This window comes from Neomonachus schauinslandi, chromosome 12 (genome assembly GCF_002201575.2).
Source record: "Neomonachus schauinslandi chromosome 12, ASM220157v2, whole genome shotgun sequence".
NCBI lineage: Eukaryota > Metazoa > Chordata > Mammalia > Carnivora > Phocidae > Neomonachus > Neomonachus schauinslandi.
In genome coordinates, this window is record NC_058414.1 from 94,913,935 (window position 1) to 94,933,544 (window position 19,610).

Below are 19,610 nucleotides of genomic sequence, written 5' to 3' on the forward strand. Positions count from 1 at the left end.
AGTCTGCCTCTCTAGGCTGCCAAGAAATTCAGTGAGCCATACTAAGGGCTTCTTAAGGTTCTGGGCTTTATACCGTTGGGACTACCTGGTGTTCTGTCACATGTTCTCATGTGTCATCACCGAGACATCTACTGTCCTTGTCTACACATTCCCTGTAGGCCTGAGAGCTCTCCCGAGGGGAGAAAGGGGTCTTTGGCCAACTGTCAGTAGTTAGTGCACTGTCCTCCCTTCTGAGGTCTTGCTGCTTCTCTCCTAACACAGTCCATCCGCCCCCCGCATACAGGACAGCCCTTTCTGTCTCACACAAAGCTCCTTCCTGTTCTCTGCTTCTCCAGTCCACTCTACTTTTTCCCTCAAACCTGTTCTTGGACTGAATTACTAGCAACCAAAACTTCGTTTGCCTTTTCTTGAGAACAGGGAGGACCAGGGCTCAGAAAGTGAGGGGACATGTTTGCATCCCATCCTTTGAGTGTAGAAAAGAAAAAAAATAAAGAAGTCTGATCCTAAGAAGTCTTGTACACTAACACATGAGCATTGGTTCAGTTCTTGCTATGTATAAAATTCAGTACTCATTCCTTCTTCTCATGAATTGGTGCTGACTCTCTTAGATACTCTGCAAAGCACTGAAGGCATATCATAGTCCTTGCCAACATCAGGCAGGGTTCTAGGGTGCAACCAACAAAAACCAGCTTTTGCTAATTTAAGCAAAAAGGTCTGGGGGCATCAGGGACATTTCTCCCTCCAAAATAAAAAGAGCAAATGATGTGTGGAGTTAGCCAGATGAATGAGTTCTAAGAATAAGTGGTAAGAGAAGAGAGTGAAGAAATAAGGCAGGGCCAAGCACTGGAGAAGGAGAAAGGGAAACAGATGAATAATGTAACCTCTGCTCCTAAGAGCCTTCACACTTTGGTGAGGAGATGGACCTGTGTGCACATAATGTGAGGAAGTCAGTGAAGTGAGGCAGAGCTTAGTAACAGTTCCTCTTGGAAGCAGCCAGCTTTGGTGTTCCTAGAAGGCAGGTTGGTCTGGAGCACTGTGGAGTCTTTTGGTGCTGACACCATGGCAGAGTTGGTGTTCCAGTTCTCTGGACACAGGGCAGGAGGACAGGCGGTCTTGCATAAACAGTAGAGCATCCTAAATGAAGAAATCACTTTAAAATTTTCTTCCTTGCAGCCTTGCCTTGTCAGTGGTAAAATGTCATACCTGAATTTGGAAGGAGCCATCAGATGCCATATTATTTTTATTGTTCATATTGAACATTTTCCAGAGAATACCATTTCCATGGGGTCAAACCCAAGTCAGTAGATCCAGGCATGTCCAGATGCAGTTTGATTTTTTTTTTTTTTAAGATTTTATTTATTTGACAGAGAGAGACACAGTGAGAGAGGGAACACAAGCAGGGGGAGTGGGTGAGGGAGAAGCAGGCTTCCCGCGGAGCAGGGAGCCCGATGCGGGGCTCGATCCCAGGACCCCGGGATCATGACCTGAGCCGAAGGCAGACGCCCAATGACTGAGCCACCCAGGTGCCCCTGCAGTTTGATCTTAAAGCTATTTATTTTTCATTGATCGGGGCAGTTATATTGGTAACGTGTACTATCAGTTATATTGACAGTGCTGTAGATTACATGGTTGTGTTAAGTGCCATTGGATTTAGAAACCAACAATACCTGATAAATCTGGAAGAATAATTTATTAAGATGATTAGTCTGTATTTTAGTATCACCGCTGTAAACAAATCTGAAAGAATATTTCTTCTTTGTGGACAACACCAACTTTCCCATCCCCACACCAACACTGCCTCTACACAGGAAGCAGAGATTTGGATTCAAGACCAGGGCTCAGGGTCTTTCTTGCCTCTAGAGCAGAGTTAGAAGGAATATTTTCCTTCAAATTACTGAAATATGGTAATAGGAGGAGAAAGTTTAAGGGCTCTGAACAGGCCAAACTGGCCAAAACTGGGAGGTAGCTGACCTGTAATGAGAAAGGGAGTGAGTTCCTCTACCTTTAGTGTGTGTGTGTGTGTGTGTATGTGCATGTGTATTTGTAATCTGTGAAAGGAGAGAAGCCATGCCTCATTGACACATTACTTCCAGTTGGTTAACAAAGCTCTGTTGGGTGATGGTATATGGATGCTGAGGGTGGGGATGGGAGTTATACTCTGAGCGCCGTGGCCTCCTTGTTTGGCATGAAGGATCTCTGGGCCCAGGCATGGAGTCCTGGAGCGGCCCCGCCCATCTGTGAGTGCATGACGTGGGTGAGCACAGTAAACATCTTGGCAGCAAACTGTACTAAAGATTCTTTTTTTTTTTTTAAAGATTTTATTTATGCATTTGAGACACAGAGATACAGAGAGGGCATGAGCAGGGGCAGAGGCAGAGGGAGAGGGAGAAGCAGGCTCCCCGCTGAGCCAGGAGCCTGATTATGGGGCTCGATCCCAGGACCCTGGAATCATGACCTGAGCTGAAGGCAGACGTTTAACCATCTGAGCAACCCAGGTGCCCCTGTACTAAAGATTCTTGTGCCCCAAAAAGAACTGAGTCAGACTTTCTCAGCATGAGGGCAGGTAAAAGCCCTGAATCAGATTTAATTGGATTCAAATATTATCATCTCCTATTACAAATCAAGAAAACAACCTGTAAAGAAGTTGCAAGATTCCTGTAAGGCCATGTTAAGATGAAAAAAAAAAGTTCTGGTGTGAGTTCTATGAATACTTAGCTTTTTGATATTGCTATAGACGATTGGTGCTATCCAATGGAACTTTCTGTGTGGATGGAAATGTTCAAGAACTGTACTGTCCAATCCAGTAGCCACTAACCATATGTGGCTATGTCAATTAAATTTTAATTATTAAACTCAAATAAAATGAAAAATTTAGTTCCTCAGCCATACTAGCCACATTTCAGGTGCTTGATAGACATATGGGGCTACCATATTGGACAGTTCTGGAGCCAAGACTCTTGTTTCTAGGCGATTTCTCTAGTTGGGATTTGGGAACTAGTTTTCAACTTTTGTGTTAACTCTGCCTGATTAGAAGGGGCTGCTTCAAGTATTATGTTGGAGATCCTATTTAGATATCCCGGGAAAGAATGTAGTGGATGATAGCATGAGTGTGGAAAAAGTTTCAGTGGCGTGCTTCTTGGTTATTCACCATTTCCTATTTTAAACGTTTCCTCACATTAGCGAGACTATGTGGGTAGAGCAAATGCTTCACCCCACTCAGTTCCTATGTGGTCCCGTTTCCCATGTGTTTGGATCACCTGTCTCTGGGAGACATCTATTTCTACTCTCCATAAAGGGTGGGAATACTGAGCCCCGTGCCCCATTCCCCCCCCAAATCGCACTCAGTCACATACATACCACACTGTCAAGGGAGAAGACTCAGGGAAGTGGGAGCCGGGCAGGCCAGTTTTGGTTAAAAGAAGTAAAGGGGGAAGGAAAAAAACCACTGGTCAAATTCACGTATTTTCTTTCTGACTAAGAACAATTGGCAGCATCAGAAGTAATATTATATGGCCACAGGCTATTATCTTCCTTTCTTTGAACTCATGGATGATTTTCTACTGATCATACGTCATGGCTTTTTGGAAGGATTAAATGTATTGACCTCTTACTGTTAGTATTTCCATAGTTTGCTCAAGGACCTTGGGGAAGGATAAAAGTTCTGTAGTCTGGATTTCTTTTTGAGGAAAAGGACAGTTTCTTTATTCCTCTTATTGTGAGTCTATTCATTCCCCAAGAGACATGGACTTCTTACAGTCAAGATACATGCCTTTGTAGAAGAGTGTCTGGCATACCAGTTGACGAAAGATGACACACAATGTATAGTTTATTGAACTGGAATTTAACAGAAAGCCTTGTATTTAAGACTAGCTCAGCGCTCCCCTCTGATTTTCCTACCTCAGTGGCTAAATGAAGATTATCAGGGACATGAAACCAATTCAGGTGTAACTGCCAATAGCTACGTCAGAACAGCTGTTTAACCCCTGGTATCCTGATGATGACATTTGTGCCAGTTCGCCATCATCTCAGTTCTTCGTCGTTAGGACAATCTTCACAGGGTATGGTGGGCATCTTGAACAGAGCTGAAAATATGGATTAAGTTTTTACTCTATGTGGCCAAGTTAAAAATGGGACTCTCTCTCTCTCTATTTGTATACAAATATAGTATATCCACATATATAAATATGCACATGTGTATATATAGTATATCCATATATATGTATATATGGATATATGCATATATGTATATTATATACATATTCTATATTTTATCAAGGCTTGGCTGCCACCTGGTGGAGGAAATTCTCCAATATGTGCATTTCAATATTGAGCAAATAAGTAAGATGCATATGTCCTTAGTTAACTGTCTGTTGGGATGCCTGGAAAAATGTTCTGAAATAGTTTGGTGGCCTTTGGGGAATTAAAGACTTTCATGAACATAAAGGTGTTTATGATGTGTCTGTGGAGTTGAGGGCATGTCTATAAGGTCCTGTCTGCCACTGGGATTACTCATTAACAAATCAGTCTCTAGCACCAGAGTCAGGATCTTCTAGGGTTCTTTCCAGCTGTGAGATTGTGCAAATTTATACCTAGCTCCAGAGAACAACTTTGAGGCCAGAATTGCTGGGGTTCTGACTGCCGGCTGGAGCCTGAGGAGAATCCTGTCAATTCTGTCCAGATGTGAAATCTAGAAGCCACCCCCTCCTTGAACAGATCTCATGGAGCAACTTGGAGCAGGAAAGAGCTCTCATTTCCCTTTAGGAGATGACAGCCCTGTAAGTGAGGAGCATGTAAAGGGTAGAACAGGAAAGCGGCAAGATAAATTGTAGCAGTGCTGGGCGCCTGAGAGACTTCCCTTAAGTTGCTGTCTTCCTTTCTGATGTCTTAAAAAGACCACACACACCCCAGAAAAAGGATCTATTTGCCTTTGAGTTCTGGAACCATTCAGGATACAAAGAAGACACTTGGATTTTGTAGAATGATTAGTATAATAATATATCGGATCACACTGAGACCGTTTCCCAGGTTTCCTTGGCCCCCTTCCCCAGGCTGCTGGCTCCGTGAGACCGCCACTGTCCCCTCACCGGACACCGCTGTCCCCCTCGTTCTGCCCCAGGGGTAAGGCCGGCGTCTGGGGTCTGTCAGGTCAGGCGTGGGCACCAACACTGCCCTTCCCCCCCCGAGACGTGAGGCAGCCATCAGTGGAGGGTCGGGGATTCGGCGTCCCGGTGGCTGCCTGGAAACCCTCGTGACAAATCGGGTGAAGGTGCAAGGGGCCTGGGCTTGTAGGCCGAGGACAGAGCTTGTGAGGAGGCCTTGGGAGAGCACAGAGCTGGGGGAGCGGCAGGATGGCAGCGTGGCGGACTGTGGTGAGCAGGCAGGAGAAGGAGGCCGAGGGCACGTGAGGCGCGGCCTGCTGGACCATCCGGAATCTTAGCTGAGTGTGGCTTGGGTGACACAGGAGTCACGTAGGCAGACTTGCATCCGCTGCACGTCCCTCTGGCTTCAGGGTGGAGACGTGATGGGAGGGACATGGAACCTGAGAAACAGAGACGAGCGGGGAGATGGGGGGCGGGGGGATGGCGGCTGGAGCTGATGGGGCAGCCAGCGTGCGGTCAGGAGCCCCGAGAGCCCAGGCTGGCTCTGTCACGAACTTTGCCGGAGTGATTTAAGTCTCTTGCTGCTCCATTTGCTTATCTATGAGTTAGAGTTAAAATTTCCTGATTCCGAGCCTTACTTTGAGAATTAAGAGAACACACTTGGAAAACAAGGATGCTTCTGGAATCCTGTTTGGGTGTGGGGGGCGTGGGGATGGCATAGGGATGGTGTGGGAGGGCGCGGGGGGCGCCGGGATGGCGTGGGGATGGCGCGGGGGCGCAGCGGGTGTGGGGATGGTGCGGGGATGGTGTGGGGGGCGGGGGCGCGCCGGGGCGGCGTGGCCGCCTCCGACTGGCGGTCCTGTCATGCTGGTTAAGCACAGCCGCCACCGAGTCCATTCCTCAAGCCAGGTAACCAGGTGATGTACGTGGACATAAGGAGGCTTATCTTGAAATCGTGTCTCTAGTGGGTTAAGGATGAGCCAGAGCTATTTCGGGTAATAGAAATGGCTGGCAGGCAACTGGAAAGAGCAGCGCCGAGAAGTCCCAGCCGGCATTTGCTTCCCGCTGAGCTCCGCATGTATTAAAACAGACTGATAAACACTGTAATTAACAATCCTGGAGTGATGGTACCTTCCTACAGTAAAAACACATGATGGATTTGAAATGCAGTTTGAACCTAATCATTTGGGTGAGGTTATTTCATAGTTGACTAATTTAGCAAACCATTTTTTAAAAGTGCTAATTAAAAATTGCCTGAGGTTATCAATTTGCTGGCAGAACTACAGAAAAATGGGTATAGAAGGGTTTCAGTCCAGCTAATTATTGAATAAAGCATAAGACTTGATTACCGTGGCAGGGAATTTTTTAAATGGGGATCTTTTCGTGAGCACGTCTTGTTATTTAGGGTAGTAGTTATTGAAAGACTAGAACGACAACATAGTGTCTTATGTGGTTCATTTTGTTCATCAGTATGCCCAGCATCATTAGGGCGAATCCATTCTTACATACTGGACTGAGGAACCTCGGGGCCCGGTCCTGAGTAGGAGCTGGCCTGGAAGCCCGCCACCCAGAGCACACAGTTATCACGTCTATTTTCGTCATCAGCATCTGGAGGTTCAGTTAGAGCATTTAATGTGCTGGGAGGGTGGCTGGTGCAATTCTTCCTGAGGCTTTATCACTTCCCTTAGAGTATCCTAAAAATTAGTTATCACCAGGAAGTCTTATTAAGAATTAGACTGTAAGCTCTAAGGGGACACACAGCATGTTGGTCTCATTCCATGTTCATCTCCCAGTGCTGGCCCATGGGAAATTCTCAGTAAGCACTGTTGAATGCAGGAATCCAGTATGTGCCAGGTGTTGTTCTAGGGCCTTGGGATGCATCAGTGAATAAAATATTTTAGCAGGAAGAAGAGAGATAACATAGTAAATAAATAGATTATGGTATGCTAGAAGGTAAGATAATTAAAGCAAAGTAGCAGGGATTCAAAGTGCCAAGGATGGGGTGGGGTGGAATGGGGTACTGGGCATATTTCTTTATTAAATGGCATGTTCCAAGTAGGTCTGGTTGAGAAGGTGAGATTTGAGAAAGGATTTGAAAGTGGCAAGGGTGCTGGCCAAGTGGGCATCTGCAGAGGAGCATCCAGGCAGAGAGAAGAGCTAGAGCAAAGCCCTCCAGCAGCAGTGGGCCTGGGTGTGTTTGAGGAATAACGAGGAGGCCCATGAAGCTTGAACAGAGTGAGCAGGCAGAGAGTACAGAATGAGAAAGAGGTTATGGTTGGGGCGGGGAGATCATCTGGGGCATTTGGGTCCATTGTAAGGACTTTGGCTTTTCCTCTAAGCCACTGCAGAGCTTTGTGTAGAGAAATGGAATGATTGGATGCAACATGCTGAGAATAGTCAGGGGAGGAGGACACAGGAGAGTAGGGACCCCGGGGGGGCATTTGCAGTGATTTAGATGAGAGAGAGCAGCGGCTTGGGCCAAGACAGTAATGGCAGAGATGGTGAGCAGTGGTCAGATTCTAAATACATTTTGAAAGTAGGGCTACCAATTGTGAGAGAAAGAGGAGACAGACTCAGGGTTTTGGGCTTGAGTGCCTGGAAGGATGGGATTGTCATCAGCTGAGGTGGGGAAAGTCGTCGTTGGAGCAGGCTTGGGGGACACCACCACAGGGTTAGTGGTGGGGGTGCTAGGGGTGAAGAGTCTTGGATATCAGGGTAAGATGTCTAGTAGACAGTGGGATAGGCGACTCTCCTCGCAGACGTTGTCTGAAGCCATATACCAGGTGAAATCATGAAGAGGCTGAGCAGACAATATAAAAGAAAAGAGGGAGGTGTGCCTGGGTGCCACGGTGGGTTAAGAATCCGACTCTTGGTTTCAGCTCAGGTCATGATCTCAGGGTCAAGAGACTGAGCTCACGTTGGGTTCTGCCCTGGGCAAGGACCCTGCTTGGGATTCTCTCTCTCCCTCTGCCCCTCCACCTCCCCCCTTCCACCACCCACTGACACTCTCTCTCTCGAGAAAAAAAAAAAAGGAAAGAGGGAGGACTTAGGAGCAGTGTGTTAAAAGGCTGGGGGAAAGCTTCTAGAAGGTACAGAGAACCAGCAACCAGTGAATTAGGAGTAATTAGGAGAGTGTGATTTCTGGAAGGGAAAGGAAGAATGTGATCATTGTGTTAAATATTCCCACTAGGTCAAGTCAGATGAGGATTGAGCCTTCATCATTGGCTTTACCCATATGGATGCCAGTGGTGCCCATAAAGACCGTGGTTTGGGAGCGTGGGTGGGGGGCAAGAAATCACCCCAATGTGGGTTTAAGAGAGAAATGGGAGGAGGGGAATTAGAAAAAGTGCCTTTATTTATTTAGACAGCTTGAAAGGAGTTTACTACAAAGGAAAATATAAAGAAATGAAGTGGTAGCAGATAGAGGAAGTGGGGTCAATAGAAGAATTTAAGATGGTATTGTTTGCTGATGCCAGTGAGGATGGTCCAGGGCAGAGGAAAAATTGATGATGTCACGGTGACTGGATTGAGGACATGTCGTCTAATTGCTGGACACCATGAAGGACCCACTAAAGAACAGGATATATGTATGTTTGTACATATTTAACTTAAAATGAGGCCAGTCATCATGGTTGTGTGTTTCTCTCTAGCTATTTCCAGGTGCAGGGGAGATAGAAATTTGGATTTCAGCAGGGTTTGGGCTTTGCAAGTGAGCACAAGGTAGGGTTGAGGGTGTTGTGATTGTAAGGATTGGGATGGAATTCAAGGAGGAGATGCTCTGTAATGTTTGTTGAATGAATACCTGACTGAATGAAAAGCTGAAATTTTGTTTATGGAAGAGGAAAAAAGTGTGTGTTTTAGAAAAATAGAATTAATGCTCTCCCTCAGTGTGTGAGAAACTACAGAATGAATCAGACAGTCGGGGTCTCCACAATGGCAGCCATCCTGTGCATGTAAGTCAGGTTCTGTCCTTCTGCGTGCTCCTACTTATCAGTGCCTTGGAGAATCTGACTGCATCTGCCTCTGTGGGTCCCTCTGGGCCCGTCTGCTTGGGCGAATGTCTTTGTAGTGTTAGAAAGTGGGTTTTATTAAAATGTGACAGTTTATTTTTTCTTACCTATAAATAGTTTAAATTGAATACTCCCATTCTGTTTCAAAAAATAAAATGTGACTGAATATGATGCTTATTTTCTTTAAAAATGTAGAAAAAGGGCAGAAGTAGATGGAAGAAAAAGTTACCTACAATTAGTCAAAGCTAACCATGGTAAAAAATTTAAATATATTCTCTTCCAGTATTGTCTGATATTTACATAATTGTGACCAACATGTTCATATGCACGGTGTCCTTTTTGCTCTTAACATCACCCCCTGTGACAGACTGCTCCCAGGCCGCTCTTACCGGGTCCATAAAGGGCCATCTTGTACCACGTGTGAACGGGTGGTGTCCGCGCTGGAAGCTGATGCTCGTTAGCATTCCAAGTGGGCGAGAAAAGGAAGCCGATTTCCGTCTCTCTCCTTTCCCCACTGTTCTACCCAAAGTGCAGGTCTCCTCGTGCCCACTTTCTTGTCTACCTTCCCGCACGTCTTTCCTCTCGTGCGTCCCCCTTTCTCTGTCCCTCACCCATCTCACGGTAATGGGAGCCAGTGAGGGCATCCCTGGACCCCAGTGTCGGCCTTGCAGGAGACACTCAGATCTGTGTTAAAGGACAGCAGTATGTCAATTTGAAGGTCCCACTCAACTGGATTTTCTGCTTTATTGGAAGTTAACTCGTTATTTTATTTTATTTTTTTAAAATATTTTTATTTATTTGACAGAGAGAGACACAGCGAGAGAGGGAACACAAGCAGGGGGAGTGGGAGAGGGAGAAGCAGGCTTCCGCGGAGCAGGGAGCCCGATGCGGGGCTCGATCCCAGGACCCTGGGATCATGACCTGAGCCGAAGGCAGACGCTTAACGACTGAGCCACCCAGGCGCCCTGGAAGTTAATTCGTTATTCTTTTTTTTTTTTTTTAAAGATTTTATTTATTTATTTGACAGAGAGCGAGAGCAGGAACACAAGCAGGGGGAGTGGGAGAGGGAGAAGCAGGCTTCCCGCTGAGCAGGGAGCCCGATGTGGGACTCGATCCCAGGACCCTGGGATCATGACCTGAGCCGAAGGCAGACGCTTAACGACTGAGCCACCCAGGCGCCCGTTAACTCGTTATTCTAATGAAGTGGCACAGGGTTCATCTCATCTCCTGCCTGGGACTTTGGACCTCATGGAACCAGGCTGACTCATTTTCATCTCTGCCCTTCCATCTGCATTGTTAGAGAGGTCACTTTGCCAGCCAGAAATCTGCAGCCTAGGACGCTGCCGGGCAGATGCAGTAGCAGTAAATTTTCAATGAGGCCCTAAGAATACATCTGTAAAAAATATGAAGTTAAGATCGCTTCTGATGGTCTTCATAAGGAGCACAATCTAGGAAACAGATGTATCCTCTCCCTCAGATTTGATGTAGGTCTACACTGGATCTCCTGGGGAGTTAACATAGAATCTTGGAGCTTAATTTAGAGACCAGGGCCCCACGAGGGTTTGTTCAGCCTTGGACTGAGCCCCGGGGTGCTAGCCCTGGCATTCTGTGGTTGTCGGGTGGCAAAATTGTCAGGAGATTCTTTTTTATGTTAAGATGAATTGTGCCTCCCATAAAATCTCCGAAAGGTCCTGGTGTGTGGAATGTTTCAAGAAGGCCAGAATAGGAATAAGTGGAAACTATAGTAACTTGGGGCTTCTGTTACTCTGAATTTGTAGCCAATCCATTCATCTTGTCCCCTTTGACTCTACTATTATTTCCTTGATTTTTGTGCTATGGAGCTTCAGCTTTTAAAAATTACACACGTACCCAGGAGAAAGGTTAACCTTAGAGCAACTTGTGGTAAGCTATTTTTCGTGAAGATGGGAGTGAGTAACGGTGGCGTCAGGGTGATTCACACCATTTCTGTATTCACATAAGACACACAATTACTAGCAACATCTCCTTTGGAGAAGAAATCAGGAAAATGAGTTTTTCTTTTTGTTGGAAAACTTTCTTCCTAAAAAAAAAAAAAAATCTATCCCACCCCCATTTAGCCTTAAAAAGAATATATTGGCTTCTTCGTGATTTAATCTGTGACTTGTTCCCCGTAAAATCGTTCTTCAGTGCCACTGGCATACAAATATTCAAACTGACTGTGTTGCTCAATTCCTTGCAGTGGAATTGAATAAAAACTTGGATTAAAAGGTCAACTTCAAAATATGCACAATAAATTCACCAACAAAAAGCTTCCCAACAACTTTCTGCACCGTTTCTCCTCATCTCATTACTCATGTAGGCTCCCTGAATTTTAAGGCCTGAAAATAAAAGAGCAGAATGTGTAGACCACTGGGGCCTAGGAAATTTTTTTTCACGAACAGGGAATGAAAAGTAGAGTGAAAAGTATTTCTTAAATTAATGAAGTTGACAGTAGCGAGAGAATTGGCAGACACTTAATATTTCCTATGGTCCAAAAAAGGTAAAACTTCTCTATTATTTTAAGAAATCCCTTATTCTATACCCTTCCTATATTTGGTCCCATAGCCATAGTATTGAAAGCCTTGCTATTTTTGAGATGATTATTTTTCTAATTTTATAACAGATGATGGTAAAATCATTGGGGTTATCCAGCAGGGGCTGGTGGGACAAAGTATAGGAATTTTTATGTGAGTAGAGTGTCTTACTGTTACATAGAAAGCTGGTCATGCGTTCTACAAATATTTGCTGAGTAAACTACATAAATAAGATCGGAAGGCTGGTTTTTTGGATAAGATCTTTTTTTTCATAAGAATTAATCCTTTTGTGGCATTTATACTTTTTAAAAAGTTAACAGTGCTATCTACTAATAGAGAACACTAAATCAGAATCACAAATAATGAGGTTTAGTATGGGTAATTCAGTTGGAGATAACATACCATTTATTTTTTAATGGTTTTAGACTCCTCAGGCTGTTTTCTTGTGCGAGCTAAAGGTAGGTCATCTTTGGAACAAGTAGATGTAAACAAAAATAGAGAAAATATCGGAATCGAACGTCATGGTCTCCAACTATTTCAAAATAACCTGTATTCTTGTCTGCAGTCCACTTTGACTTGGGACAGCCATGGTCGTTCCTTGAACCCCCAAAGCTGAAAACAGCTCCAGCCACAAGATTTCTAACTCTGAAAAATTTCTTTGTTAATCTCATATTCTTTCCTTCCCCCGGCAATTTAGGCCACTCACACATGCTCTTTACATTTATTTTGACCTTGATTCTTTTAGTCCATACTGATTTCCCAAACCTCTGTTGTTCATTGCCTCATGGCTTTCATTTTCCTTCCGTCTCTTTCAAGCGACTTAAAATTCCTTGGCCTTTTGAGTTTGTTACTAGCTGGGCTTTGCTTTGGATGATGTCTTTAAGCCCGGCCTTGGTGCTTTGAACCTTATTTATTTTTTCAGATATGTGAGTGGCTGAGTATATATTAAACCCTGTCTGTCCAATCTAGAATTGGGGATTTTATCTTTAGGGTTGAGGAACCTATTTCAGTGAAACTTTAGCATACCTACTTATATCTTGGGGGATCAGGGAAGGAAAAGAACAGCAGTTTTCAGGGACTAGGGAAGCCATGCACTGTTCCTGGGTCCCGGGTACAGGTGGGGAGGCTCGTTCCTGCACCAGTGACACCACACACTGATTTCCTGCACACCTGCTGCAGACGAGGCCCGACATGAAGACTGAGAATGGAGCAGATACCGTGAAACCCAAAATCCATGCTCCCAAGGCGTTTATAGTCTAGCAGAGGATTCACCATGTTAAGCAACTAAGCACAGAATTAATTATACCTCTCAGATGGGACTCTAGTTCAGTTCTGCAGAATTTTATATCCCTAATCTCCCATGTTTATTGTTCAAAATATAACTGGCTTTTAAATATTCACTAGTCTTTAGGATTTGATGGTATTTTTTAAAGAAATATTTAAGGTATGGTTTGTAATCTTTTATCAATGCCTTTTACTGTTAGTTAAAAACTTTTTTTACAACCTTTAGGCTAACACAGTATTGTGTGTCTTAGATTTCTTGGTTCTCAGGGATCTATAAGTCTATTAGGAGAAATTTCTTATTTCTTAACTGAGTGATCTCAGGGTCCTGTTGATGTTTTTTCAAGTCATTTGCAGGGATGGCATTTATCTTTCTTTTTATTTTGCTGCATACAAAGTCCTTGCTTTCAGGGGTAGAATTAAGTACAGTGAACAAGTCCTTCATAACCTGTGAAGAAAATGATGTTGCCAGGACCTCTTTCTGGGGTTGTAAGCCTTGACATTTTGTGTATAGTGGGAAGATCACACATTAGCTCTGAGCCTCCGGGGTGCCGAGCCAAGGGAGAATAATTGATCATGCCTGCCAGGAGAACTGTTCTGAGCTGAGGCTCAGACGGGGGCTCATCAAGAGAGAAAACTGTGATGGATAAGTGAAATCTGCTGTGGGCAAGGAGGGCCTTGTACTCTAAGTACCAGGAATTTTCCATTCCCGATATATTGACCCCTGGGAATGGCTTGACCTTGTGGCTTTTTTCATCTCCCTCCAGTTAGAAGGATCATTTATTTTATTCTGAACGGAATGCTTTGGACACAACTTAAATAATCTAGCTCTCCTCCCCATTCCTAATGAAGTTAAACTGATGTTCTTATTCCCAAATAGGATCACATTCAGCCTGCTGTCATTGGCAGGTTATTCCTCTTAGCACACATATAAGAATGAATGTCATTACGAAATAAAGTGGTAAGTTAGACTCATGTTGTCTTAGGAAAGAATGCAGAACTCTTGTATTTACATACATATTTTTTAGAAGTTCCTTTATGCATTTCACTCTACCCCTTGGTGTGTTTTTTCTATCTAGAAGAGATTTCTGGGTGTTTTTCATTTCAATTTAGAATAAAATTATTAAAGCATACTGTGTGTGCACACACTCTTGTGTGCATGTTTGTGTGTGTCTAGGTCGAATGACGGAATGTGTTTCTAGTGGGTTGTGATCAGCTGATACAGTTTGAAAGTCACCATTCAGACCACACCCTTTTTATAATCATAGAACCTTCGGGAATAGAAGAGTTTCTTACTGCTTACTGACTTGGCCTATATCATCAGTCTCAATCACGTCCAATCCATGAGCAGCTTTGATTGTTCAAATAAAACTCTGGAAGGCATGAATTTGAGCAGGGGTAGTAAGCAAGGTCTGTTTAAAATGCATTCCTCAGGTGTGGAAGCAAACACAAATGTCTGAGCACTTACCTTTGTGAATGCGCACGCTGTCCTGGCCACCTCCCCCTCACTCTCAGCATCCCCTCTGACTACTGGGTTGGCCCTAGTTCCCGTCCCAAGGGAACCTTGCTCTGTCTGCTTAACAGAACTTCAGGAACAGACATTTATTGCCCTGGCCGTCCTCATCTGGAAGAGCGGCCCCACTCTGAATTCCTTGTACCACATACGGCTTATTACATCTCAGTCTCGTGACTCCCACCAGCGTTCCAAGAGCTGTGGCCGTTGTCATCTCCCAGCCGCCTGTGGAGAAGAGCCATCAGGGTGTGCTTTCACTCCTCAGTGACTTAGGTAACCAGATGCTATTCTGGGGTTGCCATCACTAGATTTATAAAAGCCACACGTCCGACCCACGTAAAGAAGAAAAGACTGAAGTCAAAGGGGACGAGAAGCACAAGTCACTTGGCCAGCAGGGCCCAGCTTCCAGTGTCCTTGCGGCTACGAGCTGGAGGTCAGGATCCAAACTGAACAGGAGGGTGGGAAGAGGGGGCTGCCTGGGCACCTGAGATCTCACCGTCCGCATACTCCTGCTGTAGTAAAAACATAACAGATACGTGTTTAGATGATGTGGAGAGGAAGCACATAGAGGAATAGCACTTAGGCAGCTTTAAGGCATGGAACGGGGTCATAGCCTGGCAGGAAGTGGGAGAGGTGCCCTACCTGGAAGGGAGCACCCTCCACGGGCCTCCGGTGGCTCCAGCGTGATACGCAGACGGTGAGTGTGGGCTGTCTCCGTGCTTTCCCCCTTCTGCTTACTACATTTCAGAAACTATATTCTCTTGGCTAAGCATCCCTTAGTAACACTGGTTAAGATTTTCAGGATAAATAGGACATGCATTTTTTGGTAGTAAAATTTTAAAACAATAGTCATTTCTTTTATGTGTTGAGCATATGTTTCTGGTAATGAGTATGTAACGGCTGAACCTCAACTTCTAAGTGAAATAAAAAGTACAAGTGTCAAGAACGCTACGCACTTTACCCGCCACCACTCTGCTCCCTTCTAGTTTGTGCAGATGTTGTTCGGGGCAGTGGTTCGGAGGTCTTAGGTACTAAGTTTTTCCATTGGGGGTTCTGAGTTAAAGGACCTCGACTGACCTTTCCCCTGGCTTCTTTGCCCTTGTGTCTGCTGTGAATGGGAAGGTCAGCAGTACAGGGACAGAAGCTCTGGGATGTGCGTTTGGCGGAGAACGTGCCGCAGGGTCTAGAGGGGGGCCTTCCACGCAGCACAGCACGGAGTGCAGGGTCTGGGCCGCTCACCTGTGCTCCGACCCTTCTGCTTTTTCTTAATTCCCCAAGGTTCTTCCTCCACTGACTTTCTCCACTTTCGCTAGTATGGCAGTCCCTTCTATTCTTAGATCTTCGAAAGCAATCCTGTCTTTCCTAAGGCCTGCAAGATAAGCAGGTTCTCCATATAATCCCTCTTTTCTAGATGGGCAGCGAGTCCAGAGAAAGAGCGTAAGCACTGGCACATGTGATCTCATGCAGACCTTCCGTGCAGCTTAGAGCAAGTATTAATACTGGCTGCTTGCTGAAATCGGAGGAGTGAAGTGCTGTTGTTATTAAACATCCTTTGGGCAATTTTTTTCTTTTTGTACAGAAACATTGATTATGAGAGATCGGTGACAATGAAATACAGTTGAGAAAACGGGCTGTTTTCTTAAAAACGGACCACAAACATGCACACTGGTAACTAAGTATTTTTATTTGACATCGGATTCCAACCTCCTATATTTGCGTAATAATCACAACTGACCTCTCATGTGAACCTTCACAACTGCATGCAGCTCAACTGATTCCCCTTTCACTCTCCACTTAAAATCCAACTCTTGCTTTATTGTAACACCAGGAAGGAAAGAGCTGCTGGTCCTTGAGAGCAAAATGGGGATGTGCGTTCATAAAACCTAGTGGGTGGGTTCTCCTCACGTCATGGTTTGTATGACACCATTTCATTTGGTAAATAGGATAGAAAAGGGTAAGAAGAGAGATGAGGGTCTCATTATAAAAGAAACCAGAGTGCATTTCAGTGCCCCATGTGGTTTGAACCGCTGAGCCGGTAATGCTGTGCATTCTCTGCTGGGTAACTGCCAGGTGTCAGGGTCTAGAACCTGGGCGGGGGGGGGGGGGGGGGGAGCGGGAGGAAGCTGCGGCATCACGCCGCCAGCCCCTCCCAGGTTCTGGCTCAGGACAAGGTTCCGGGAACTTGGGTGAATGGCTGGACCAGGACAGGAGCTCAGGCTTTCAGACCCAGATTCTTACTACTAGGTGTCAAACTCATTTCCTGGTCCTCTGCATTAACTTTGGGGCCTGTGAACCAATGCTTTTTCAGCCTGAGTAATGTCAGAAACAATTCAGTTTTCGTGCATGAGTTTCCTCTGCACAACATCTTCAGCCTTGGTTGTAATTCCAATGAGGGCAGTTCTCATCTGTCACTCCACTGGAGCCTAGTGCACTCAGCTCAGAGCCGAGCTTGGGGTGAAAGCGTCAGTAGGGCTTTATGAACTGTCATTCACCTTTCATGCCGTTTCTCTCTTCACCTATGGCTGCCTGTTTTCAAATTTAATAATTAGGTCAATGATTCTTGATTTATTTTTAAAGGATAATACCAAAGACAGGTAAGGCCAGGGCAAAATGGTGCCATTCCGACATCCCACTCTGAAAGGAAATTTTTTCCCGTATTATACACAGGACTCTAGCATTAACACTCAGACGTAGCCTTCGGTGTAAGGATTTAAGGATGGGCAGGAGGCGGCCGATGTGTTAAACACCAAGGACCCTCAACCGAGAACTTTCTCAGCTTCAAAATCAAAAACAATTCTCTAGGATAAATGGAATGATAATAATCGGTACTGAATTTTATAGGGGAATAATCCACAAGTTTTCCAAGTGAATGTAATAGAGCTTATTTACTTTCTTCACAAATAATCATTTTTTTCCCTCACTGTAAAATTGGGATCTGTCATTTGTTACCTGGATTATCTAAACATTAACATCTTTAAAACTACTGGGCTTCCCATGGAGAGGTGTAAATTTCTGTAAATCAAAGTTCTTGTTGAGCAATAAGTTGGCGGCAGATGAGGTAAATCAGAGGCCTGGCTGTGGATGCCAGGTGCTGGGTCAGTTTTTGATGGCCATGGTCCAGAGGAGTGGATGGTCCGTTTCCACGGTCACGACACCAGATCCATCATAGGTATTGGAAGTACTGACCAGTGTCCCAAAACCAAGCATGTTGTTTGCTATAAGAAAACAATAAAACAATGTTTAGTGAGAGCCAACCTTTCTCCAGTGTGGTGGAACTTTGTCAGCAGTTACGAAAAAGCAGTGAAGCCTATGCTTTGATATAAGCCATATACAATGTAGGACAGGCGAAACACAGCATGTGGGATTTTGAAATTGAAAGTTTCCGTAACTTTCCAGGAGTTGGTTGTTGGCTGTTAACCATTCTGGGATATATGCCACTCTCGGACAAAATTCCATTAAATTTTTAAATTTTTTTTCATTACCGATTGTAAAATCAAAACCCATTTTGTAATGTGCTACTTACTTCATTGCCTGGGTGCAATTATAATTTTGAGAATTAACATTTTACATAAGTTATTAAACTCTATAAAGATGCAGTTTTAGCTTCAAGTCTGAATGATATGGGGCGGAAAGCTAATTACTCCAAAAAACCACGGGATTTCAGTTATATTTTTCTCATAAATTAAGAAAAGCCAAAATGAGCAAGGCTTGCTTTCTGTAAAATTAATAGAAACTTAAAGGTCGAAGCCGACTGTGAAATCTTGAGGAAGCCATAAGCTCAGCTGTAAAATGAGGCCAAGAGGTAAGAGAGAATCTTCTAACTATTTAATTAAATCAAAGTAAAGGCTTAGGAGTTAAGTGATATATATGTAATTGGTAAGTAAATTCTATGTATGTATGTATATATTCTAACAGGTTAGCTGGAGTTAATGCTTAGGCATTAAGTTGAGGTAACCTCACTTTCTTTGCTTATGTTAAGAGCAGTTCATCAACATGCCCCAAACTCATGACCGTCCTATACACATTCCATGATAACCAATATTATTCTCTTGGCTAAAATTCAAAGAGAAAAATAAATGGAGCCCCTTTCCTTTAAACAAAATGTAACTGAAGTTACAGTGCTTTGGGGAAATAACCGAATTATAATGCTCACTTCCCACTAGAGGGAGCTTGTTATCTTCCTGAGGAAATTTTGAAAAAGGCAATTTAAGAATCCAGAGATAGTATTACCAGTTAACACACTTTACTTATTAAAACTCAAATTACTGGGCGCCTGGGTGGCTCAGTCGTTAAGCGTCTGCCTTCGGCTCAGGTCATGATCCCAGGGTCCTGGGATCGAGCCCCGCATCGGGCTCCCTGCTCGGCAGGAGGCCTGCTTCTCCCTCTCCCACTCCCCCTGCTTGTGTTCCCTCTCTCGCTGTGTCTCTCTCTGTCAAACAAATAAAATCTTTAAAAAAAAAAAAAAGATAGAACAGAACAACAGAATACATGTGTAGGAAATTAAAAAAAAAAAAAAAAAAACTCAAATTACTTATTTTTCAGAGTTATCAGCGTCTTTACTAATGCAAACACAAAGTTACAAGGTAAAACCATACAAGAATACGGACTGTGCCTCAGGTAATATTACCCTAATATATAATTCAGTGTAAGAAGCTCTTGCCTCTTCAATAATTTGGAACTTTTTTGAGATGAAGTTTCTAAATGATACTAATATTATTTATTTATTCATGAGAGACAGAGAGAGAGAGGCAGAGGGAGAAGCAGGCTCCCAAGGAGCAGGGAGCCCGATGTGGCACTCGATCCCAGGACCCTGGGATCATGACCTGAGCCGAAGGCAGACGCTTAACCATCTGAGCCACCCAGGCGCCCCCAAAATCATGAATTTTAATTGACTATGTCACTACAATTATTTTGGAGTATATTCCTTCAAGTCAAAGAATCATGCTTTTGGAGCAAACCCTAAAGTCTTCCCTATAAGAAAAAAAAAGTGTTGTTTTTTTTAGGAAAATAGTTGGAATTATGATTTGAACTCTCCTTACCCCAAATGTTGGAGGGTCAGTTGTGAAGTAAAATAATAAGACTGGCAGACAGACAACTTTCCACAGATGGGAAAACAGTTTATTTTCTTCCAGTTCTATTGATATATATTGATGCA

General features: G+C 44.2%; 1 protein-coding gene across 2 annotated transcripts in view; it reads right to left on the reverse strand.

Moving 5' to 3' along the window:
• Positions 1-15,991: 15,991 nt before the first annotated feature.
• Positions 15,992-19,610, reverse strand: part of TPK1 (thiamin pyrophosphokinase 1) — a 343,195-nt gene continuing 339,576 nt past the window's right edge. For both annotated transcript variants that reach the window (XM_021692761.2, XM_021692762.2), the window contains one exon: positions 15,992-17,670. In XM_021692761.2, coding sequence (XP_021548436.1) covers positions 17,552-17,670 — 119 coding nt within the window. In that variant the 3' untranslated portion in view covers positions 15,992-17,551. The remainder of the gene's footprint in view (positions 17,671-19,610) is intronic.